Raw genomic sequence first — 25,062 nt, 5'->3', positions numbered from 1 at the left:
ATTTGAGGGGGCTGTAGCTGCCTCTCCAGGGGGACGCGGGTGGCGCTGTGGGTAAAACCTCAGCGCCTAGGACTTGCCAATCGCATGGTCGGCGGTTCGAATCCCCGCGGCGGGGTGCGCTCCCGTCGTTCGGTCCCAGCGCCTGCCAACCTAGCAGTTCGAAAGCACCCCCGGGTGCAAGTAGATAAATAGGGACCGCTTACCAGCGGGAAGGTAAACGGCGTTTCCGTGTGCTGCGCTGGCTCGCCAGATGCAGCTTGTCACGCTGGCCACGTGACCCGGAAGTGTCTGCGGACAGCGCTGGCTCCCGGCCTATAGAGTGAGATGAGTGCACAACCCTAGAGTCTGGCAAGACTGGCCCCTACGGGCAGGGGTACCTTTACCTTTACCTAGCTGCCTCTCCAAAATTGATAGACATTGCCATTCAAATGGTGTTTGTGTGTGTGTGCCTCGTCTTGTCATCCATTTTACGGGGTGCAGCGTACATGCCCCCCATATTTTACTCAAGTTGGCAGCCTTGATTCTAGATGCCTTGGCGTCAGTGCCCGATTAAACTCTGTGGAAGCCCCTAGGCAGTCGAAATCTCAGAGGCCCCGCTTGCAATTTATCTCCAAACACGCTTCGGATTTTGCCAACCCACAATTTTAACAAACCGATTTCAAGATCAAATCAATATTAGGTTGATACGTTGTCTCCGGGCCCCTCGAAGAAGCCCGCTCTGTCTGTTTGGTAACCCGGCCGGCACTGCTGCGCGTGGGTCGCCGCAACCGAAAGAAACACAAAATCCTCTCCGCGACGCGGAAAGGTAGTTCTGTCCGTTCCTCGGGAAAACAAACTTGCCCAACGTGACAAGTTAGCAGCCATGCGATAACAACGGCTCTGGGAAGCTGCCAGCGCTTCCGGGCCCCACCCTGCGCTCCCGTCTCCCAGGATCCGTCTTTCTGCGAAAGAAAGGAGGAGCGCCGGGACTGGAGGGCGGGGGGGGGGCGCGCAAGGCGAAGCTGCCGAGGCCATGTGCGCGCGGGCGGCGGGGCGGCGTCTATAAAAGGGGGCGCGTCCGGCGCGGCCTCTCCAAACCGTGCGCTCTTGGCGAGGTGGCGACTGTTGCGCGCTGCGCTCTGACCAAGTTCATTGTCTGCTGGTTGCGATGCGTTCGTGGGCGCTGCTGGTGCTGAGCGCGGCGGGGCTGGCGGCCGCCGCTCCTCCTCCTCCTCCTCCTGCCGGTTCTTCCAGCAAGGAGCGCGCCTTCAAGGCAGCCTCCTGGGACGAGGTGAACGTCTTGGCGCACGGGCTCCTGCAGCTGGGCCACGGCTTGCGGGAGCACGTCGAGCGCACCCGCGGGCAGCTGCGCGAGATGGGCGCCCGCCTGAGCGCGCACAACGCCTCGCTCGGCAGCCTCGAGCGCTCCGCCGACGAGCAGCGCCAGCAGCTGGGGCGAGCGCAGCGCCTCCTCGACGGGCGCCTGGACGACCTCTCCAGCCGGCTCGGCGCGCTGGCCGGCGACCTGGCGGCGCACGAGGAGGCGGTGCGGGAGCGCCTGGGGCGCCTCGACGGGCAGCTGCTGCGCCAGGTGGGCGCCGAGAACGCCAGCGGCAGCCCCCGAGGGAGCGGACAAGCGGCGGAGCTGGGCGCCCTGCAGGTGAGTCCCGGGGAGCTGCCCCGGAGGGAAAGGGAGCGGAGGGCATTCTGAATCCGAAAGGGGCTGGAGCAAAAGCACTCTGCACACGCTCAGAGGTGCCCTTTACCCGGGAGCTATAGAGATAAAAGCCCTTACCTGTTCACAGTCCTTTTCTTCTGGAAAAGAAGGTGCTGAAACTCACCTATGAAGTTTTAACCAGTGCTTTTCTTCTAAATTAAAAGGTTCCTTTGAGTACCCCCCCCCCAAAAAAAACCACTGTTCAAAAAGTTACCTGGGATCGCCTCCCTGAAGGAGGGAGGTAGCTGCCCTCTAGGAAATAGAGTTTGAGTGGGGAGGAGAGGTAAAGCTGGCTTTTGGTCTTGGCTTTCAAATTTTATGAGCTTTATCTAGCCTCAAATGCTTCCTCGATACCTTTCGGGTACCGTAGGAATCTCTCCATTGTTGAGACTTTTTCTAAGCAGTGCGAAGGGCTGTGAAATGTAAACCGTTTGATTAATAAAATGAATGGGTCGTGCAGAGAGAGAACTGGGGTGCCCCATATATTGGCATAAGTGCCTCTTTGTAGAAGAGCTGTGTGGGCACCAGATACAATAGCCCGGAGGGCACCAGGTTAGCAAAGCTTGAGACAGGACAGTATTTCCCTAGGGCAGAGGTTTTCAACCTTTTTGAGTCCGTGGCTCCCTTGGCCAACTGCTTTCTTTCTGTGGCACCCCTGTGGGGCTCAGGAGCCCAGTTATGTGCCCCCCCTTGCCTGCAGAGCTGGCAGCTTCTCACCCTTTTTCCGAACACCCTCCTAAGTTGTGGAGTGTTCCTCCAGCCTCCTCTCCTCTCCCTTCTCCTTGGGAGTCCTCTGGTCAGCCGCTGCTGCCTCTGAGCTGCCCCCCCTGCCCCAAAGAGAGGTTCCTCCTCACAGTGCCCCACAGGGGCCTGGGAAGCACCCCCTGGCCTGCCCCGGAGGCACCATTCGCCTGCGGAGCTTGTAGCCAGGGCTGCTGCAACAAACAGCTGTGCAAGCCTTGGGGAGGCAAAGACCTGAGAGGGCATCAGAGGAAGGAAAGAGGGACAGAGGCCAGTGTTGCCCACAGCACCCTAGACCATCATTTAAGGCACCCCAGGGTGTTATGACACACTGGCTGAAAACTACTGCTTTAGGGAACTGGCAAGAGATTGGAGAGCTGAGAGTCTGTTGCGAAAGAAGGGTGCTATCTATCCTCTGGGTTTTCTCTCCCTTAAGCAAGTTTCCCGTTCATAATGATTTTTTACCTATGCTGGATTTTCTCTATTAGCATCATTTGGATTAGTATTGCTTATTAATTAATCAATCAGTGCATTAGTGAGTGCACAATAGATCTCTCTTCCCAGCAGCAGGCAATATAAAGCTTGATCGAGGGAGAACAAAAACTTGACAGAGGGAGACAGAGAAAAGTATATGCAATCGTCAGACAGACCCGGGAACCTTAAGATCTTAATATGTGGCTAAGGGGGGACAAAGGGACGTGGGTGGCGCTGTGGGTTAAACCACAGAGCCTAGGACTTGCCGATCAGAAAGTCGGCGGTTCGAATCCCTATGACGGGGTGAGCTCCCGTTGCTCGGTCCCTGCTCCTGCCAACCTAGCAGTTTGAAAGCACGTCAAAGTGCAAGTAGATAAATAGGTACAGCTGCGGCAGGAAGGTAAATGGCATTTCCATGTACTGCTCTGGTTCGCCAGAAGCGGCTTAGTCCTGCTGGCCACATGACCCGGAAGCTGTACGCCGGCTCCCTCGGCCAGTAAAGCGAGATGAGCGCCGCAACCCCAGAGTCGGCCACGACTGGACCTAATGGTCAGGGGTCCCTTTACCTTTAAGGGGAGACAATGGAGAAAGAGGAGGGAAACTGAGGCACGGGTAAGCCTGGGAGGAATATGCCGTTGTTGCAATCACGCATCCTTAGGCTCCACTCCAATAATTTATAAAACACGTAGTAATTTACTTGTTATCCAAGGAATATGAGTCTACAGCCCTTATCAAGTTGCTCCGTTTGCAATTGCAACAAAGAAAATCCGAGTGTGGCTCGCGAGCCAAACGCTGGCCATTTGCAAAGGTGGTTTATTAAGTCGAGCAAGCTAAGAGTAACTACAGGAGGTTCCAAGGTTTATTTCAATGCTGGTTGCCTTTCAAACAGTGCGTGCATCTGCCCATGCTTTTGTTCACAATGCCCTATTGATACGAGCACTAAATATTGATTGCCTTGAGAGGGATGGGCTTCTCCTGCCTTTGCAAGAATTCCCAGAGAAACCGGGTGCTCCCCGTTGTTCTGCAAACAAAGCCCAAAGTGACATTTCAAGTGTGGAGCCTTAATTTGCCGATGGGGGGGGGGGAGGCTTCAGAGCTCTCATTGGTTCCAGGCAGTGGCGTAGCGTGGGTTGTCAGCACCCGGGGCAAGGCAAGTAATTTGCGCCCCCTGACCCGTGGATTTGCGCCCCCTAACCCTAACCCCCAGATGGTGCGGCCGGCCCCCCCTGCACCCCCCACGCTACGCCACTGGTTCCAGGCACTTCTGCGAGACAAGCTCTCCGCCAGCGATGGCGAGTGACCCGCTTTGCAAGGTAGTTGTGAGAGCGAAGCAGCTGCCGATTTCGAAACTGCAGTGTGTGTCAAACGCAGAGGTGTGGGACATTCCTGGGCTTCCACTGTCATCCTTGACCGTTGGCCATGTTGACTGAGGCTGATACGAGTTGGATAACTTCTGCAGGGCAGTGCTAGAAACTCACATGTGTATATAGGTGTATATATCTAGATATACCTATCTTAAACCTGGGTTGTAGTTGCCACAACCATATATCTAGGCACCATCCCTCCCCCATGGCGCTGTGGGTTAAATCACAGAGCCTAGGACTTGCCGATCAGAAGGTCGGCGGTTCGAATCCCCGCCACGGGGTGAGCTCCCGTTGCTCGGTCCCTGCCCCTGCCAACCTAGCAGTTCGAAAGCACACCAAAAAGTGCAAGTAGATAAATAGGTACCACTCCAGTGGGAAGGTAAACGGCGTTTCCGTGCGCTGCTCTGGTTCGCCAGAAGTGGCTTAGTCCTGCTGGCCACATGACCTGGAAGCTGTACGCCGGCTCCCTCAGCCAGTAAAGCGAGATGAGCGCCGCAACCCCAGAGTCGGTCACGACTGGACCTAATGGTCAGGGGTCCCTTTACCTCTGGTTACGTACTTAATTCATTCCGGAGGTCCGTTCTTAACCTGAAACTGTTCTCAACCTGAAGCACCATTTTAGCTAATGGGGCCTCCCGCTGCCGCTGCACTACTGAAGCACGATCTCTTTACCTTTACCTAAACCACTTTGAGGGTTTTTTCTTTAAAATATAAAAGTATAGAAATGAAATTAACAACAGCAACAATACAGTGGTACCTTGGGTTACAGACGCTTCAGGTTACGGACTCCGCTAACCCAGAAATAGTACCTCGGGTTGCTTCAGGTTAAGAACAGAAATCATGCTCCGGCGGCACAGCAGCAGCGGGAGGCCCCATGAGCTAAAGTGGTGCTTCAGGTTAAGAGCAGTTTCAGGTTAAGAACAGACCTCCAAAATGAATTAAGTTCTTAACCCGAGGTACCACTGTACTGTATTTAGCTACCTGCTTAATTTATAGAGCTGCCCTATAGCAGAAGGACTCTGGCCCATATTGAGTCTGCAGCCGCTGCCCCCCAACTCATTTAAAGCCATGAACAGGCAGGGAGGGGGTCATTCTTAATGCTAGATGGTTCATTTTCCAATTTCCTTCTTTGCCTGTGAATGGACAGCGCCTGACGGCTGGGGCCAGTCTGCTGAATGTCAACCTTTGTTTCCAAATTTCAGAATTTGATGAGTCGCCAGAACCTGCAGATTGAGGAGCTGTTTCATAAGATTAAGCAACAGCAGTACAGAATGGACAAACAGAACCTGCAAATCAAAAGTCTCCAGAGCAAGGTATGACCCTACAGTTTGAAACTCTGGTTCAGAGACGCACTTTGCACATGCCTAAAAGCACTTTCCTGCAGACTGAATTCATTTTTTGGGAGGGGGAGGGCGGAGAAATTTAAACCGCTCTCTATCTCCAAATGGATCCCACAGCATATATATTGTATATATATTTAAATGAACATTATAGCATAAGGCATAATAAATTTAAGAGGAATAAAGTAACGCAACCAGCTAAAAAAATGTTGCAATCTAAAATATCTGGGCAAATAAACAAAAGCTTTTAACCTGGCAGTCCCAAAAAATGCATTGTCAGGCATACCTGAGAGAGGCACTTTTTATAGTTAAAAGTACTCTTTGCACATTTAAGTGCTGTGATAATGGCAGTATCAAATATGGGAAAGATTTAGGATAAAAGGATGGTTCTTGATACCAAGAGAATTCAGACTAATCTGCTAAACTGCTTCTTCCCAGTTAGTCTAGGATCATCCATGTAGTGATTATAGATACTACTACTAATAATTTTATTATTTGTGCCCCAGCCACTCCGGGCAGCTTTCAGCAAACAAAAAAGCATCATCATCATCAATTTTATTTATACCCTGCCCTACCCGGCCAGAGCCGGGCTTAAGGTCACTAACACCAGTAAAATTACAGTAAAAACATAATAGGGGAATGAACCCCAATTTAAAGTCCAGGTTAAAACGAAATTTAAAATGCAGCCTCATTTTAAAAGTAGCCCGTAGATCAAAACCATAAGGGGAGGGAAACATAAGGGTCAGACTGAGTCCAAACCAAAGGCCAGGCGGAACAGCTTGAAGCATGAAGCATTAAAAATTTCCCTATACAGGGTTGGCTTCCGATGTCCTCTAAAGGTTGTATAGTTACTTATCTCCTTGACATCTGATGGGAGGGTGTTCCACAGGACGGGTGCCACTACCGAGAAGGCCCTCTGCCTGGTTCCCGCTTCTTGTAGTGAGGGAGCTGCCAGAAGGCCCTCGGAGCTGGACCCCGGTGTCCGGGGTAGAGGTGCTCCTTCAGGTATACAGGACCGAGGCCGTTTAGGGCTTTAAAGGTCAGCACCAACACTTTGAATGGCGCTTCGAAACATACTGGGAACCAATGTAGTTCTTTCAGGACCGGTGTTATATGGTCTCGGCCGCCACTCCCAGTCCCCAGTCTGGCAGCCGCATTCTGGATTAGTTGTAGTTTCCAGGTCACCTTCAAAGGTAGCCCCACGTAGAGCGCATTGCAGTAGTCCAAGCAGGAGATAACCAGAGCATGGACCACTCTGGTCAGACAGTCTGCAGGCAGGGAGGGTCTCATCCTGCGTACCAGATGGAGCTGGTAGACAGCTGCCCTGGACACAGAACTGACCTGTGCCTCCATGGACAGCTGTGAGTCCAAAATGACTCCCAGGCTGCGCACCTGGTCCTTCAGGGGCACAGTCACCCCATTCAGGACCAGGGAGTCCCCCACATCTGGTAGGTGGATTGCATAGGAAGCAATGTGTAGGTCTGTTCAAATTGGTAATGCTGGGCCACTCACAAAAAAGTGTCTAATGGGTGAGAGTATTTCTTAGTTATTGCTCTTTCAATTGTGTTGCACAAGGCTCCTCTTAAGTTGGACACAGTTCAAGAAAAACACGTGTGAGATGGTTTTATTTATTTGGAGCATAGAGGATCTGTTCCTGTGTGATGGAAAAGCTCCACCACGGGGTCCCCAGATCAGAAAAGCTCTCCTCCGGTAGTTTATCTCAGGCATAAGGGTAAAGGGACCCCTGACCACTAGGTCCAGTCGTGGCCGACTCTGGGGTTGCGGCGCTCATCTCGCTTTCTTGGCCGAGGGAGCTGGCGTACAGCTTCCGGGTCACGTGGCCAGCATGACTAAGCCGCTTCTGGCGAACCAGAGCAGCGCGTGGAAACGCCGTTTACCTTCCCGCCGGAGCGGTACCTATTTATCTACTTGCATTTTGACGTGCTTTCGAACTGCTAGGTTGGCAGGAGCAGGGACCGAGCAACGGGCGCTCACCCCGTCATTGCGGGGATTCGAACCACTGACCTTCTGATCGGCAAATCATAGGCTCTGTGGTTTAAACCACAGCGCCACCCGCGTCCCATGCAGAATGTAGGCACCCTGTATATAGAAATGAGCAAACCAGTGATATTTTAGGGAGCAGGCGGGGCCCATGACTTACATCTTAGGAGTCTACACAACACAAAACACTGTTGCTGTATGTAGGTTTTATCTTATTTGTTTTTTATCTTATATTTTGGAAATGTACATCCAGTTTTTCCCCTTTATATTTTTTGGGGGGGCCCCAAGAGAGTGGGGCCCTCAGCTGTAGCTTGTTTAGCTTGTACGTAAATCTGGCACTGTGTCTGGCAGATAACGTGCCAGTCCCATCACCAAAAGCTCCCTTGATATAAGGACGCAGTTTCTACCTTCAATTCCCTTCCCTTCCTCTTCTCTTCTCTTCTCTTCTCTTTTCTTTCTTGTTCTTTACTTATACTTTTCAAACTCATACATTTCATTAGTTTTACAATCAATTTCACATTTCCAAATTTTGGCTTCCTTCCCCCTCTTTCTGCAGTTCCTTAAATTTATTTTTTATATCTTCTGCATATCCACGTTCATTTAACTTTCTCATTTCTCTGCTCTAAATCTCTTATAAAACTGCAGGTTATTACATTAATCCTGCTTATGTTCTTATCTGTTTACAATTGATCTGTAAATATTCAATGAACCCATTTCCATTCTTTTATAAAAAGTTTGTTATCTTCTTACTTCTGGTAAGTTTCGCCGTTTCTGCATATTTCATAAGTTTTTGTATCCATTCTTCCTTTGCTGGGACTTCTGCTTCCTTCCACTTTGGGGGCAAGTAACATTCTTGCCACTGTAGTAGCAAACATGGATAAATTTATACACAATTTAGGTAGTTCTGTCCCCATAATTTCCCAAAGGAAAGGCTTCTTCACTTTCCACTTGCGCTTTGGAAGGTAAATTATAATTCCCTCTCGTTCTCTCTTTTCTCTCCTTCCGCCCTCTCCCAACCCACAGGTCAATATGCTGATTCCTTTGCACGTCCGAGAGAACGAAACGCAGGGTCCGAAATGGAAGGCGAGCGTTCAGCGAAGTGTGGACCGGTCCGGCAACCACAGCCAAAGTCCCCGGCCAAAGTCCCCGGCGATGCCGAGTGAGTCCCACACCTTGCCCCACACGTAGCTGATGGCAGGGGGACAGAATCCCTTTACTTAAATATATCCTTTGCTTAGAAACGGAATCTTTTGGAGACAGCGGGGGCTGCTGCTGCCGCAGCTCAGGTCTGCTGCTCCCGAGTAGACCCATTGAAAATGACTGAACGTGGGGAACTGCCTCGTGCTAAGTCTCTCTAGCACAGCGTTGTCTAAACCAGTGTTTCTCAAACTTGGGTCTCCAGCTGTTTTGGGGGGACTACACAGAATCTAGCGACCATCTGTGTCATCTTATGATCTTTGCCTAACAGGAAAAGGTCAAATTTTTGCTTTTCCGGGAGGTCAGTGAGCCTCACCTCAATGGTCTCGCTACGTGCCTCTTCATAAAAGGGCCATCTGAAGAACAAGCGCTCTGGGCTTCCAATCTCCCCCAATGAACAGGCGCAAAGTCTCTGAGCATATGGGACTTTTTAAAAGGGTCCTTCCAGGACCAGCAAGGGAAGAGCTGAGCTTCTGGCGAGTGTAAAAGCCCTTCTTGCATTTTTAGATACGAGAAAGAAGAGATATGCTACCGGTGTGGCTATATCTCTCTCGATTTCTCCAATTTTATAGTCGGGGCAAGGGGGGTTGGAATGGATCACCTTCAGGGTCCCTTCCAGCGCTACAATTCTATGATTCCATCCCTGATCTAAGAAGATGCTGCTCTGAAGAAGGAATGCCTCTTCTCTATAGAACTGCCCCACTGTCTCTCGCATGCAGTGGGGAAATCAGAGATGGCACTGGGATATTACTGGGCTCCCAGTTCCCATCGGCCCCAAGCCATTGGAGTCCCAGCCCTTCTCAACCTGTGGGTCCCCAGATATTGTTGGACTACAACTCCCATCACCGCTAGCTAGCAAGGCCAGAGCTCAGGGGTGATGGGAGTTGTAGTCCCAATGACATCTGGGGACCCACAGCTTGAGAACCACTGCATGGTTGGACAATGGTACTTTTGTAGCCCCAGACATCGGAGGTGCCAGCGGTTCCCTGCTCTCTCTGCTTCGACACGGCACTCTACGTGGGTCGCGGCTGTGTTGGAGCATTCGTGACACCCGCTATGGGGAATTCGAGCTGGAAGGTTCAAGCCGGCCTCGCTCGGCTCCCAACCAGGCCTGTCTCTTGCTCGCTCGCTCGTTATGGCTCTCAGCCAAGTGTGCGAGAGGTGAAATCTTTGCAAGGCATTCCCAGGAGCGACGAGGTTAATTGAGGAAGAAAGAGAGACGGGGGGAGAGAGATTCTGGGGCAGGAAGTGGTGGGGAGGGGAGAATACCGTGGCACACACTTGGGCTGGCATGCCTCCAACTAGGGGAAAGGCAGCGCTCCCCCTGCGGTGCTGGGATTCCAAAATAATGTGGCTGCACCAGGGCGGTGGAAACCTCAGTGGCTGTGCAAGGCTGGGCTTGCCTCATTGCTGCTGGAGTAGTTCTGCAGGGAGTTGCCTCCAAGAGTCCAGGGGGGCCTTGCTGCCACCATCCAATGTCCCCAGAATTACTGTATTTTTTGCTCTATAAGACTCACCTTTTCCCTCCTAAAAAGTAAGGGGAAATGTGTGTATGCCTTATGGAGCGAATGCAGGCTGCGCAGCTATCCCAGAAGCCAGAACAGCAAGAGGGATTGGTGCTTTCGCTGCGCAGCGATCCCTCTTGCTGTTCTGGCTTCTGAGATTCAGAATATTTCTTTCCTTGTTTTCCTCCTCCAAAAACTAGGTGCGTCTTGTGGTCTGGTGCGTCTTATAGAGAGAAAAATACGGTGATCTTTCATTTCCATCTTCTTCTGCTAGGAACAGAGGAAGCGGCCTTAGCCAGGGTCCGAGCACTGGTCCACCCAGCTCAGAGGATCAGCCCCATAGTCAATTGTTACCAGAAACGTTAAGGGGCGCCCATTCCACAGAAAGCAAGTCCTTCACCCCTTCAAAATTAGGAAGCATTCCCTGAGAAAAAACAGAGGACGCAGAACAATCCCCAGGCCACCTTGGCTCTCCCGAAAGACTCCAAATCAGGGGTCAGCAAACTTTTTCAGCAGGGGCCGGTCCACTGTCCCTCAGACCTTGTGGGGGGCAGGACTATATTTTGAAGAAGAAAATCAACATTATTATGAAAAATTAAATGTAATTTAATGACAGAATATTATGAAAAATGGGAAGGATTTGCTGTGATAATTAACGACTAGAATACAAAAAAGGGAGGTGTGAGGAGGTCGATGAAATAAGGTAATGACAGTTAAGGATTTGGGAATATTGGATCTGTTTTTAAATTTTTGTGGATTATCTTTGTTTTTTGATTTTGATGTGTTATGTGTTTTGTTTTTTGATTTTGATTTTTAACGATTTGTATTGTTTGATTGCTATTTGTTTTTCTCTTGTTTTTTTTCTTCTTCACTTTGTTTTTTCTGTAACTTTAAAATTCTTAATAATTACCATTTTTTTAAAAAAAACAACAACAACAAAACCAAGAGGCACTTGTTGAATTTTCCTCCGCGCTCCAGGGCAATTCTCCTTGGGGAGTGCAGGAGAAAGGCTGCGATGGCAGCTGTTATGCTGTCTGTTGGGGGGCATTTGCAAGGAGCGGAAAGACCAGCTTATTACGGCCATGTGCGATGTTGTGTCCTGAGCTGGGGGGGAGGGAGGGAGGTGGGGGAACTGGGTGAAAGTTGAAAGCCTTTCCTTGAGGGCTGCAGTCTTTTTCCGGCAGTTCCCAGGCTGAGATGCCCTTTCCCCTACTTAGCTCTCGGTCCCCCGCCCCCCCCCCCGCACATGCTGATCTAATATCTGCGGCTGCGAGAGAGATGGCTTTGTGTCAGAGGCTTTTTCCTGGAATGTGCTGCGGTCAGCCTGCAAAAAAACACACGCCTGCCTGCTACCCAGAGAGCCTGTGACTCAACGCTAGCCGTGACTCACGGGAATGTGGTGGGACACTCGGGAAATTGCCCCTTCGCGTCTCGCCTCCACTAGAAACGTGCAGCATCGCACGAGGCTTTGCCGTGCCATTGCCTTTCCACGCTTGGACTACTCCAATGTGCTCTACGTGGGGCTCCCTTTGAGGGTGACCCAGAAACTACAATTAATCCAGAATGCGGCAGCTAGACTGGGGACTGAGAGTGGCCGCCGAGACCACATAACACCGGGCCTGAAAGACCCACATTGACTCCCAGGATGTTTCCGAGCACAATTCAAAGTGTCAGTGCTGACCTTTAAAGCCCTAAACCAGGAACCCCCAATCTGCGGCCCTCCAGATGTTTTGGCCTACAACTCCCATGATCCCGAGCTAACAGGACCAGAGGTCAGGGATGCTGGGAATTGTAGTCCAAAACATCTGGAGGACCAAATCATAGAATCATAGAGTTGGAAGAGACCCCAAGGGCCATCGAGTCCAACCCCCTGCCAAGCAGGAAACACCATCAGAGCACTCCTGACATATGGTTGTCAAGCCTCTGCTTAAAGACCTCCAAAGTAGGAGACTCCACCACACTCCTTGGCAGCAAATTCCACTGTCAAACAGCTCTTACTGTCAGGAAGTTCTTCCTAATGTTTAGGTGGAATCTTCTTTCTTGTAGTTTGGATCCATTGCTCCGTGTCCGCTTCTCTGGAGCAGCAGAAAACAACCTTTCTCCCTCCTCTATGTGACATCCTTTTATATATTTGAACATGGCTATCATATCACCCCTTAACCTCCTCTTCTCCAGGCTAAACATGCCCAGCTCCCTTAGCCGTTCCTCATAAGGCATCGTTTCCAGGCCTTTGACCATTTTGGTTGCCCTCCTCTGGACATGTTCCAGTTTGTCAGTGTCCTTCTTGAACTGTGGTTGGGAGTGCTTGCCCTAAACCAAGGCTTGGGGGCCGGATCCGGCCCAATCGCCTTCTAAATCCAGCCCGTGGACAGTCTGGGAATCAGCAGGTTTTTACATGTGTAGAATGTGTCCTTTTATTTAAAATACATCCCTGGGTTATTTGTGGGGCGTAGGAATTCGTTCATTTCCCCCCCCCAAATATAGTCCGGCCCCCCACAAGGTCTGAGGAACAGTGGACCGGCCCCCTGCTGAAAACGTTTGCTGACCCCTGACCTAACTCATGCCCACAAGTTTGCACAAAGGAGACAAAGTGGAAATACGCTGTTCTATGGGGTGGGAGGGAAAAGGGGGCATGTTCTGCAGCTTTCTGGACGTGCTTTTGCCATTATCTGTTCTTCTGCATTCCCCCCCACCCCTTTCATATAAAAAACAACAACTGTAAAAGCCAAATGGCAAAGCTGCGGGCGTCTGGTCCGTTTCTTGAGAACTAGCGACGTGATTTTGTTCAGGGTGGGCTCTGCAAAGGCTTGCCCCTTCTCTCCTTTCTGCACTCCTTGATTCCACCCCACGGCCATTCTCTGCAGGACAGAGAAGCCGTTTCCAATATCCTACGTGGTACGGCTAGCGTCTCCGCCTGGCTGTCTGATGCAAGCATCTTTCCGGGCTGTGCATTAATGTGTGCCTCCCTCCCCTCTGAGAAACTGGGGGAAAGTTCATGTTTACTCGCAGGAACTCCCTCTCCAACCTGGGATCCCGCCCTCTTCCTGATCTCCTGCTGCTGGCATCTGTTTTGAGAATCTCAGCTAAATTTATCCAAGGCAGGAGAGGGTGGGGTGGGGGGCTGCTGAGCCCAGATGATGCAGTGCCTTGTGCCGGGACAGAGGCTTCCTTTGTCTTTGGGAGAGCGGGGAGGGACGTCCTCCCCCCTGCAGCTGTTTTGAGCCAGAGCAAAGTCCCCTCACGCTTCCACGTCTCTGCCCTTCGCCTCCTCGCGTGCCGGATGCCTCTCCCAACTGGACTTTTGACACGGGGCTGTCGAAACCCTGACACGCTGGCAGATGGTACCCATTCCTGGGCAGAGTCCAGCCACCTGCCAGGGGCTCAGCGCTTGGCGCAGCTCAGGGGTGGTGCAGAGAGAAGGCATCCTAGAATTTTTGAGTTGGAAGGGACCCCGAAGAATGGACGCGACGGGGACATGGGTGGTGCTGTGGGTTAAACCACAGAGCCTAGGACTTGCCGCATGTCGAATCCCCACAACAGGGTGAGCTCCCATTGCTCGGTCCCTGCTCCTGCCAACCTAGCAGTTCGAAAGCACGTCATGTGCAAGTAGATAAATAGGTACCACTCCGGTGGGAAGGTAAACGGCGTTTCCGTGCGCTGCTCTGGTTCGCCAGAAGCGGCTGCTGGCCACATGACCCGGAAGCTGCACGCTGGTTCCCTCGACCAATAAAGCGAGATGAGTGCCGCAACCCCAGAGTCGGTCACGACTGGAACTAATGGTCAGGGCTCCTTTTAAATAATCACGGCAGTAAGACCCGAGCCTTGTGACATGACATTGTGGCCACCCCTGACCATGTGCAGAGTGTTTCTCTCCCCTTTTGTGCAGCACATCTGGGATCAAGACTAACAGAATTCCAAGCTGCATGGGGAGTAGTTTCCGGCAGGCTTCAGCTGTGGCTTCTCTTAGGAGGGATAAGCTTTGGCAACGCAGTTCCCCCTCCACGCTTTTGCTGCCTGCCAGCTGCTGTCTGCAACTTCGGCTCTGCAGTTGTTAATGTCAGGCTGACATTTGGCCGAGGGTGGCTTGGGCAAAGTCCGAGTGGCGTTCTGTGCTCACGTGGTGGTGGCCGCATCCCGCAGGGTCCTGTTGCGGTTGCTGCCTGCTCTCAATTCCTCTTTCCTCCCCCTTTTTAAACATTGGATTCATCTGCAAGTTAATAGTCTACCAGTGGAAGTTTTTGCCTGCAGGCATGGCGAACATCTGTGACCCTCAACACGGCCAGCGGTTAGGGCTTTATTTATTGAGGAGCACTTCTAAACCGCTTCACATTTTGCAATCTATAAAACACAGTAACACAGGAATGTGAGAGACGGCAAAACCACATTATTGTTGTTGTTTAGTCGTTTAGTCGTGTCCGACTCTTCGTGACCCCCTGGACCAGAGCACGCCAGGCACTCCTGTCTTCCACTGCCTCCCGCAGTTTGGTCAAACTCATGCTGGTCTCTTTGAGAACACTGTCCCACCATCTCGTCCTCTGTCATCCCCTTCTCCTTGTACCCTCCATCTTTCCCAACATCAGGGTATTTTCCAGGGAGTCTTCTCTTCTCATGAGTTGGCCAAAGTCTTGGAGCCTCAGCTTCAGGATCTGTCCTTCCAGTGAGCACTCAGGGCTGATTTCCTTATGAATGGAGAGGTTTGATCTTCTTGCAGTCCATGGGACTCTCAAGAGTCTCCTCCAGCACCAGAATTCAAAAGCATCCATTCCATAAATACTTCTTTGCAAATCATCCTGAAAATTATGATTGACTTTAATTAAATAAAAGTATTGCGCATGGTGGGCTGTCTGCAGCTATGTCAACTGCAGAGCAGAGCCACTGAAGTTGCTGGGAATAGTAATTAATTAATTCATTTGTAAAACACACACGCACACACACACCGATCTGACTCTGGGCACCCCAAGCGAGTCATGCCTGTTAATTTCAGCGTTGTCTAATATTGGATAAACCCCGTAGATTATTTTCAGTAAACACACGAACTTCCTCAAAATAACATGGCCAAAGCAGGAGGAAGAAAATAGCTGTGCAGTTAATTAATTAATTAAATAATAATAATAATAATAATAATAATAATAATAATAATAATTTATTATTATTTATACCTCACCTATCTGGCTGGGTTTCCCCAGCCGCTCTGGGCGGCCTGCAGCAAAATATACGGTAATAATTCATCAAATACTAAATGCTTCCCTAAAAAAGGGCTGCCTAATGATGTCTTCTAAAAGTCAGATAGTTGTTTATTTCCTTCACATCTGATGGGAGGGCATTCCACAGGGCAGGCACCACCACCGAGAAGGCCCTCTGCCTGGTTCCCTGCAACCTCACTTCTTGCAGCGAGGGAACCACCAGAAGGCCCTCGGAGCTGGATCTCAGTGTCCAGGCTGGACGATGGGGGTGGAGATGCTCCTTCAGGTATACTGGGCCATTTAGGGCTTTCAAGGTCAGCACCAACACTTTGAATTGTGCTTGGAAACATACTAGGAGCCAATGTAGGTCTTTCTGGACTGGGGTTATGTGGTCTCGGCGTTAATAATCAGTATTCAAGGCAAATCTTTAATAAGGCCGATCAAATCAATGCTTGTTCTAGGATGCTAAAGTGGCTTTTGCTTCTTCATTTTGCAGAATTCCCAGCAAGCTGTCACCAGCTGTTTCTGGAAGGGGAACAAACCAGTGGTGTTTTCCAGATCCAGCCCTCTGGCTCCCAGGTCTTTGAAGTCTTCTGTGACATGACTCCAGGTAAATATGCGAGGTTTATAGAAACGGGAGAGAAATTTGATACAGTTTGCATTTAAGGTTTTCTTAACCTGGTTCTGGGATGCGGGTGGCGCTGTGGGTTAAACCACAGAGCCTAGGACTTGCCGATCAGAAGGTTGGTGGTTCGAATCCCCGCAATGGAGTGAGCGAGGACCGAGGCCTTTTAGGGGTTTAAAGGTCAGCACCAACACTTTGAATTGTGCTCGGAAATGCACTGGGAGCCAATGTAGGTCTTTCAAGACCAGTGTTATGTGGTCTCGGCGGCCGCTCCCAGTCACCAGTCTGGCTGCCGCATTCTGGATTAATGGCAGTTTCTGGGTCACCTTTAAAGGTAGCCCCACGTAGAGCGCATTGCAGTAGTCCAAGCAGGAGATAACTAGAGCTTGCACCACTCTGGCGAGACAGATTTCAGACTGGGAAAATGAGAAACTGAAGTTGACAAATTGAAATCCTGGGCTAAGTCATTTGGTGGAATGTGAGACTCTTCATCTCATGCTTGTGGGTTTGAGTCGCACATTCGACTTCCAACTCTACAATTTCATGATTCTGTGGCCCATTCCTGCCGGTTTGCTGGTTGGATGTCTTTGGGTTCAGGTATCACCTGATCCCGGACATCACGGATTGATCTGGAAGGCTGAGGGTAGAGGTTTGGTTGGGTTGTGAGGGCCGTGACTCAGAGAGCCAGTGTGGTGCAGTGGTTAAGAGCGGTAGTCTCGTAATCTGGGGAACCGGGTTCGCTTCCCCGCTCCTCCACCTGCAGCTGCTGGGTGACCTTGGGCCAGTCACACTTCTCTGAAGTCTCTCAGCCCCACTCACCTCACAGAGTGTTTGTTGTGGGGGAGGAAGGAAAAGGAGATTGGTAGCCGCTTTGAGACTCCTTCGGGTAGTGATAAAGCAGGATATCAAATCCAAACTCTTCTTCTTCCCTGCGTTTCCCAAACTGGGAGGCGAAATGTTTTTGCAGCTACAGGGCCTGTCTTTCTGTGTGTGTGTGTGTGTGTGTGTGTGTGTGTGTGTGTGTGTGTTCAAGGTACTAAAACATGTTGCACACACAAAAACCATATGAAAAAACTTACAGATCAAAGCAACACACCGGTGTTTGTGTGTTTTGGTGGGGTGAGGGGGGCAGGGGGCACAAGCCAGATGTCTGCAGGCTGACTGAAATTTCCCCTCCTTTTTATTTTGCAGATGGTGGAGGCTGGACGGTGATTCAGAGACGTCTGGATGGTTCTGTTGATTTTGACCAGCTGTGGGAAGCCTATAAAAATGGATTTGGGAATATGAGCGGTAAGTTTCTGCTTCTTGCTTCCCCCTCCTTTTATTATTTTTTAAAATTGCTACCTGCTCATGCGTAGGATATAGGGACGCGGGTGGCACTGTGGGTTAAACCACAGAGCCTAGGACTTGCCGATCAGAAGGTTGGCGGTTCGAATCCCCACGATGGGGTGAGCTCCCGTTGCTCAGTCCCTGCTCCTGCCAACCTAGCAGTTCGAAAGCACGTCAAAGTGCGAGTAGATAAATAGGTACCACTCCGGCGGGAAGGTAAACGGCGTTTCCATGCGCTGCTCTGGTTCGCCAGAAGCGGCTTAGTCCTGCTGGCCACATGACCCGGAAGCTGTACGCCGGCTCCCTCGGCCAGTATTCGAGATGAGCGCCGCAACCCCAGAGTCGGTCACGACTGGACCTAATGGTCAGGGGTCCCGTTACCTTTTACATGTGTAGGATCAGGGCTCTGAAAAAACACTTGCACTGCAGAGCACCGCAAAAGGAAAGACTTCGTCACACGCTGGATTTTGTTTTTTAATGCACTTCTGTTTCTCAAATGTAATTATAAGTTTCGCGGTGAAGGCCAACTGATCAGTTAGAATCAGTGGTTTGCAACCGTTGTGCTGTGGCATCTTGGGGTGCCTTGAATGATGGTCAGGGGTGCCATGGGCAACACTTTCGGTTTCTATTTTTAAATCGTAGAGCCTTTCGCACATGTCAGTCACAGTCAACCCAGCCAGATGGGTGGGGGGGATATAAATAATAAAATTATTATTATTATTATTATTATTATTATTATTATTATTATTATTATTAATTATGATGATGATGATGAGACATGTTCCTCATGAGGAGGAAGGAAAATAGAGAAGGAGAAGGGGTGGGTGAGAGAAACAGTAAAACGTTCATTCTTTACAGAGTATTTGAGCGGTGCCTTTTTGTCAGCTTTGAGTGGATAGGTCTCTCGTTAACTGTATATCTTCTGCACATCAGGATTTCAGTGTTTGATTTAGGAAAGGGTTTCTACCAACACCTGACCAATGAGGAATTTGTCAGCAAATGGCAGAAAACCATGGCTAAAAAGCCATCTCTATTGGTCTGTCACCCCCCCAACTGTATTACCTGGGTTATGAAGGCACCCTAAAGACGTTAAAGCAAAGATTATGGGATACAGTGACATGCGATCTTGATCACACGCAGTCTGTAGTCCGCTGGCAGTAGGAGTACAATATGGACATGTCTTTAAGTTAACATCTTACATTAAAAACCTGACAGTACCAAATTATCGAAGGTTATTCACCAAAGCCAGACGAAACGTCTTTCCTTCTGCAGTGTTGAGAGGAGTTCCCTACCAGGACAGACTTTGCTCGTGTGCTCAAGACAGCGATTCTATAAAACATATTTTGCTGCACTGTGCGAAATATGAGCAGGCCAGGGCTGAACTGATATTACCCTTGCTGGTACCTTTCCCGGGAAAATCAGAGGCTCGCTATGTCAGGTTCCTATTGGAAGACCGGACAAACGCCAGAACATTAGCAGTGGCGAAGTTTTTATCGGTGGTTGCAAGAACCAATGATCCCTATCTTTTGAACCAAATTCTTGCTTAACCTGGAGGTAGGCTGTCTGAATTGTGCATTGCTTTGTAACGATTTGTTGGGTCTCTGGACCGGAATAAAGATAGATTGATTGATAGATTGATTGATATCTTCTGCTGGTGGGCCCTGACAGACCTTTTTTTTTTCTCTTTTCGTTCGTTTGTTTCTTTGGCCATTCTCTTTCAGGCGACTTTTGGCTGGGCTTGGAAAAGGTCCACCAGATCACGAAGGACGGGCGGTTCCACCTCTCGATCGAACTTCAGGACTGGGAGGGCAGCTCGGAAAGGATCCAGTTTCTTTTTAGCCTGGGGGGAGAAGACACTGCTTACACACTCAGTCTCCTGGGCCCTATTCTGGGGCAGCTGGAGAACGCCATGGGCGACTTCCCACAGCTGCCCTTTTCCACACGAGATCAGGACCATGACCTCAAGGGGGATGCCAACTGCGCCAAACACCTCTCAGGTCAGTCCTGATTTTAACTTTTTCCTTTTCTATAATTTTTATTCAGTCTTCAACATTTTAAAATATCCATTTAAACCACCTTAAAACAAGCATAGGCAAACTCAGCCCTCCAAATGTTTTTGGGACTACAACTCCCATTATCCTTTGCTAACAGGACAAGTGGTCAGGGATGATGGGAGTTGTAGTCCCAAAACATCTGGAGGGCCGAGTTTGCCTATGCCTGCCTTAAAATATCAAAGACTTCCCTTCTTCTCTTTCCATAACCCTTTTTGACACCTGGGAATTTCCGTCTTCACTATCCCCAACTAAAAGGACTCTTGATTGTATCCTTTATTTTATTTAAAGGTTTTATCTTTCTGTGGTTCATTTTGCATACCATACATCCCTGCATATTTAAAATGAACTAAACCATTCGGTTCAAATCCTCGTAACGAGGTGAGCTCCTGTTGCTCGGTCCCTGCTCCTGCCAACCTAGCAGTTTGAAAGCACGTCAAAGTGCAAGTAGATAAATAGGTACCGCTCCGGCGGGAAGGTAAACGGCGTTTCTGTGCGCTGCTCTGGTTCACCAGAAGCGGCTTAGTCCTGCTGGCCACATGACCCGGAAGCTGTACGCCGGCTCCCTCGGCCAATAAAGCGAGATAAGTGCCACAACCCCGGAGTCGCCTGCGACTGGACCTAATTCGAACTGCCGACCTTCTGATCGGCAAGTCCTAGGCTCTGTGGTTTAACCCACAGCGCCACCCGCAGCATACATAAATAGTCCTTTTTGACACCTGGGAATTTCCTTCTTGAATTATCCCCAACAAAAAGGACTCTTGATTGCTTCCTTTATTTCATTTTATTTATAAATGTTTTCCAGAAATTTAATACATACAGATTTAAATATACATGCAAATTTTGATTACCGTCATCCTATGCTTCTAATCAGATTCATGCCATCGCACTCCGAACACCAAATCCTTTTAGCCGCACAAACCTAAGCATAGCCGAAACAAAATAAAAAAATTCCTTCCAGTTGCACCTTAGAGACCAACTAAGTTTGTTATCGGTATGAGCTTTTGTGTGCATGCACAATTCTTCAGATACACCTAAGCAGTGGCGTAGCGTGGGGGGTGCAGGGGGGGCTGGCCGCACCGGGCGCAACATCTGGGGGTTAGGGTTAGGGGGCGCAAATTACTTGCCTTGCCCCGGGTGCTGACAACCCATGCTACGCCACTGCACCTAAGCATGTTTGCCATGGAAGCAAGCAAACTCCGCTATGTTCATTGGGATGTACTCCCTTGCCGCAGTGCTGCTCAGAATTGGAGCTGAAGAACTGCCATTTCTGAAGCATTTTCCAAGTAATGAAATCCATTGTTCTGTGGAAAGGCCCTCGGCTGATGCCTTCCCTTTCTGTTTCTTTTTGCTCCAAAGGAGGCTGGTGGTTCAGCAGTTGTGGCCACGTGAACCTGAACGGAAAATACTTCCGCTCCATCCCACGCCAGAGGCACGAGAGAAAGCAAGGCATCTTTTGGAAGACATGGAGAGGGCGCTATTACCCTCTGAAGTCCACCACTATGAAGATCCGGCCTGCGGAGATGGGCTTGCCATCCTAAATGCCCGGGAGGTCGCAGGAGAGAGTCTGGGTGGCCCTCCGTATTCCTGCCTGTCGCCGAAATACAGCTGCAGCCCGTCGCTCCTGTCTGGGACGATTTGTGGGGTGTCTCTATCGGCTTCCAGTTGAAAGCCTTCCTTTTGCAAGACTTAGTGTTGGGGTGGGAGGGGGGCAAAGCAACGACTGTCGTCTTCGCGTTGGGAAGAGCGGCACAGGGGTGGGTGGGAAAGGAAGGGGCATCAGGATTCATTTCACGGGCAAGCTGGGCGTTGGCAAGAAAGGGCAGCTCGCCATCTTTGGGGCCAGGTGAGATGACATCTTGGGTATCTAGTCTTCTTGAGTGCCATCGTGTGATAAAATTGGGGTTCTTGCTAGCTCCGGCAGAGATTTGTTCTGTCGCCCACGTGTCTTTATACCCACTTCCTTACGCCTTGAAATGAGGAAGGCCTTTGTCTCCCGTGGAATGTCCCAAACAGAAGGAGGGGCTTCTGGCAGTAGCTAGCAGGTCTCTTCTGCCGAGAATTCCCCACAATGCCCCCTGCTGTAGCATCTCTCTGGGGCATTCTGGGAAATTTAAACAGTTACTAAGCCTGGCACTGCACTCAGCAACAGACTGGGTATTTTATTTTTTAAGGGGGGGGGGGACAAAGCAAGGATCGGCTTGCTGGTGATTGTCCAGATTGTGTGTACAAACAGCATATCCTTGGCTGATGAAATATGTAGTCGTGATTGAGCCTTGGGGCGCCCGAAAATCGGACCGCCCTCCGCAGGCGTCCCTCGTGGCAGCTTGTGGTTGGGTCCGTCCTTCAACGCTTGGAACAGGGTTCAGAAGGATGGAGCCACTGCGAAGGGCATTGGGGGGACACTGGTTGGGGGAGATAGTCGGGCAGAGCTCACCTCCTCTCCCTCGCCCAAGGAGGAGGCGTTGCTCCTGTTGCTAAATCCGGTCCTCCCTTAAAGAGGGCACGTGTTGCGGTGAGACCTGGCAACCAAACCATGCATTGTGGGTGGGTATGATTGGATAGCCACAACACCCAATTGGTAGGTCCCTTGATGCAGGGTTTTATCAGGCCAATGGGACGCAGGCTAAACGGATCAAGGGGACCTGTTTATGCCCATGCACGTTCCACTCTTTCAGCGCTTGCATTCGGAACACCCACCCACCTCTCCATACTTTTAGGGCTCTGCGCTTGACCTTGCTATGCCGTCGTGTGTCGTCTGTCGTTGGGACAGGGGCGCGGCAGGAATTTTCCCCACTTGGCTGATTGGCTGGTGCCATTTGGGTTTCCCCTGCCACGTAGCAAATCGTCACAACTTGTAAGGTTGCGGATAGGCTCTGGTTCAGGTGATAGGGATGGGAGAACACTCTCGCCATCCCTATGTGAAGGGTATTCCGTTAAAGGAAACCAGGGACTCGATGGTTTGGTCAACCCCTGAGAGGGGCTTGTGCCCGTGCCTGAGTCCAGGGGGACATTTGGGTGGCGCAGTTAGCCCATTCCTGGCTTTCCACTTATCCAGGTGTTCACCCTTGGCTGACCTATGATAGAGCTCTGGGTCAGCGCTACCTGCATGGCAGAGAGCTAGTCGAACCAGAGCCTATGCAACCACACACTTACTGTAATCAATAAATTTGTGGCCTAAATTCTACCAAAAACCAAACCAAAATTTGAGTCGTGTCTGAATTTAAGGGGGAGGTTTAAAGGTCTGAACACACAACTGGACAAACCTCTGCCCAGCCAGCCTCCCCGGTTGCTGTCATGTCCAACCGCCCCTTCCCCATTCCTTCCTTGTCCGTTTTTTTTAAGTCATATTGACTCAAGTTTGCTCCAGTGTTTAGCTGCTTGTTCTTGTACATAATAGCAGTTGTGCTAGTCAGTGTGTTGGTTTTAAGAGTGCTTTTATCCTCTTTTTTTATTATTGTGGTTTTGAAACGAAGCGTCGGTGAGTGATGTGGTTATAACTTATAAACGTTGCCTCGGAAGAGGCACCAGTAAGACGTTGGAGGGCGGGGGAGAGTTGATTTCTGCTCTTCAATTCTCTCTTTTTTTATACTTTAAATTTGTGACTCTTTGGTCAGTGAAGTGTCTTTTTAATAAAACCTGTGAACCGGTTGTGTTGCGATTCCTTGCCGCGCAAGGCTGTGGGTTTGCCCTGTGGGTGGTGATGGAGCGGGGTGGGGGGACTTTCCTTCCTTGGAGATTTTGCCCGATTCTGGCTGCGACCAAATGTGGCATTGAGCCCAAGTTCCCTGGCTCCACTGCTGTCGAAGGAACCGCCGCGAGTGGACTCAGCGGATGGTCAGGCAAGGCGCTGCCTGGACTGCTAGTGGCGCAACAAAAACTCGGGCCATCTCGAAGACCTCTGGCCCGCAGAGGCTGAGGAATAAGCCCCACTTATGCTCCTGTGACCCTTCCGTCAGCTCGTTTGCTTGGAGGAAGCAGGTGAACCGAGCGAGGGATGAGTCCCATGATTCAGAGGCTGGGGCGAATGGCAATAGAGTCACGAGTGAAGCCGACATTTTCCAATGCCGACATGGTGGGCGATTGATGGAACACAGTGCTCTAGCCAGTGTTAACGTAAAAATCTGAGGGCTCCCTTGGACAAAAGCAAAGACACCAACCAGGATTACTTGGAGCAAAACAGCAGCCTATAGGTTTGGCCTTTATTGATCTGTTGCAACAGGGTGCTCCCCTCACTTGCAGGAGAGAGGAGGGACCCAGAAAAATGGCGTGCAAGGTCTTATAAAGACTTTTGAAATTGCCACCCTGTAGATCAAGACCACCCCTAGAAACATCATACATACATCACAGAAGGGGTGTAACCTAAGACCACCCCTCAGATACATCATACCTACATCACAGAAAAGGCGGTCTAAAACAAAAAATTGAATGTTGTTTTCTCCTATTGTTGTTTATCTCCTGTCTGGCAGGTTACTTGATTGGATTGCCTGGGGAGCTTGGCCATTCTTTTGTAGTGATAAATACTTATTTCCTAGGCCAGGTCACAGGCTCACACCCTATTCAAACACAGACATACCCTTAAGACACGATTTGTGAAGGAAAAGACAGTGGGGAGGCTTTTCCAGTTTGACCTTGCAGAGAAAACATTTGCTCGGTTTAGGAATCAAAATGGCTTCAGGTCGGTCTTCCAGTACTGATCTACGTACGTGCGGTTATGAACATTACCATATATCTAAGACCTCAAAATTCCTATCAGCTCTGAACTGGGCTCTGTTCATTGATTTCGTTCAGTGTTTCAGCTCAGTGAGTGTCCGAATCTGGCTGTGCTCTGATGTCCATCCGATCCCATCCTCGTCGCCAGTATTAAGTAGTGGGTTGACAAAGCAGACGACGCAGTGATTTCTCCAAGTGGTTCTTCATAGTAAGCTGGAACTGAACTGAACTGAAAGCTCAGCCGGCCTGCTTTTATAGGCAGCTGGCTGTCAACATTGTAACAAAACCACCCCAGGGTTTCCTGCGTAAATTAACTGACCTGAGTGAAAACTATATACACAATACCCCTGGTGGCCAGGGTGAGAACTTCAGTACATAACATATCTGACCTGTTACAGATAGGTAGCCGTGTTGGTCTGCCATAGTCAAAATAAAAAAATCCCTTCCAGTAGCACCTTAAAGACCAACTAAGTTAGTTCTTGGTATGAGCTTTCGTGTGCATGCACACTTCTTCAGATACACTGTAATATCTGACCTGGATACTTTAGTTACGATTCCATTAAAAAACTCTTTACTTTAGCTTGGATCTGTGTAATCAGTTAAAGTGACACACACACCAAAATTCCTTTAAGTTGGGGGTGGGAATGGGGAGTCCAGAAACTGTTTTAAAAACAACAGCTGAAAACGGCATGTCTAGAAGTTATTTTCGGATTCAAGGCAGCGGTGGGAAAACTCCCCAGTTGCACTTTTAACCGAGTTTGCTTGGTAGGGAAGAATACAAAACACGAAGCTGATAAAAAGCAGATAAAGACCCTTTTGAGTTGCTGGGAAATGTCATCCTGG

The 25,062-nt window shown here is 50.0% G+C and overlaps 1 protein-coding gene across 1 annotated transcript; it reads left to right on the top strand.

The window, feature by feature from the left end:
• The first annotated feature begins 850 nt into the window (after positions 1–850).
• ANGPTL4 (angiopoietin like 4) lies at positions 851–23,157 on the top strand. The gene is made up of 7 exons (XM_083483961.1): positions 851–1,639; positions 5,478–5,588; positions 8,640–8,775; positions 15,998–16,111; positions 17,318–17,416; positions 19,177–19,452; positions 20,866–23,157. Exons 1-7 carry the CDS (start codon positions 1,148–1,150, stop codon positions 21,045–21,047), a joined length of 1,410 nt encoding a protein of 469 aa, XP_083340087.1. The 5' UTR covers positions 851–1,147; the 3' UTR covers positions 21,048–23,157.
• The last annotated feature ends 1,905 nt before the right edge of the window (positions 23,158–25,062 follow it).

Source organism: Podarcis liolepis (assembly GCF_965112155.1).
Source record: "Podarcis liolepis genome assembly, chromosome: 18".
NCBI lineage: Eukaryota > Metazoa > Chordata > Lepidosauria > Squamata > Lacertidae > Podarcis > Podarcis liolepis.
This window is presented reverse-complemented; position numbering and strand designations above follow the sequence as displayed.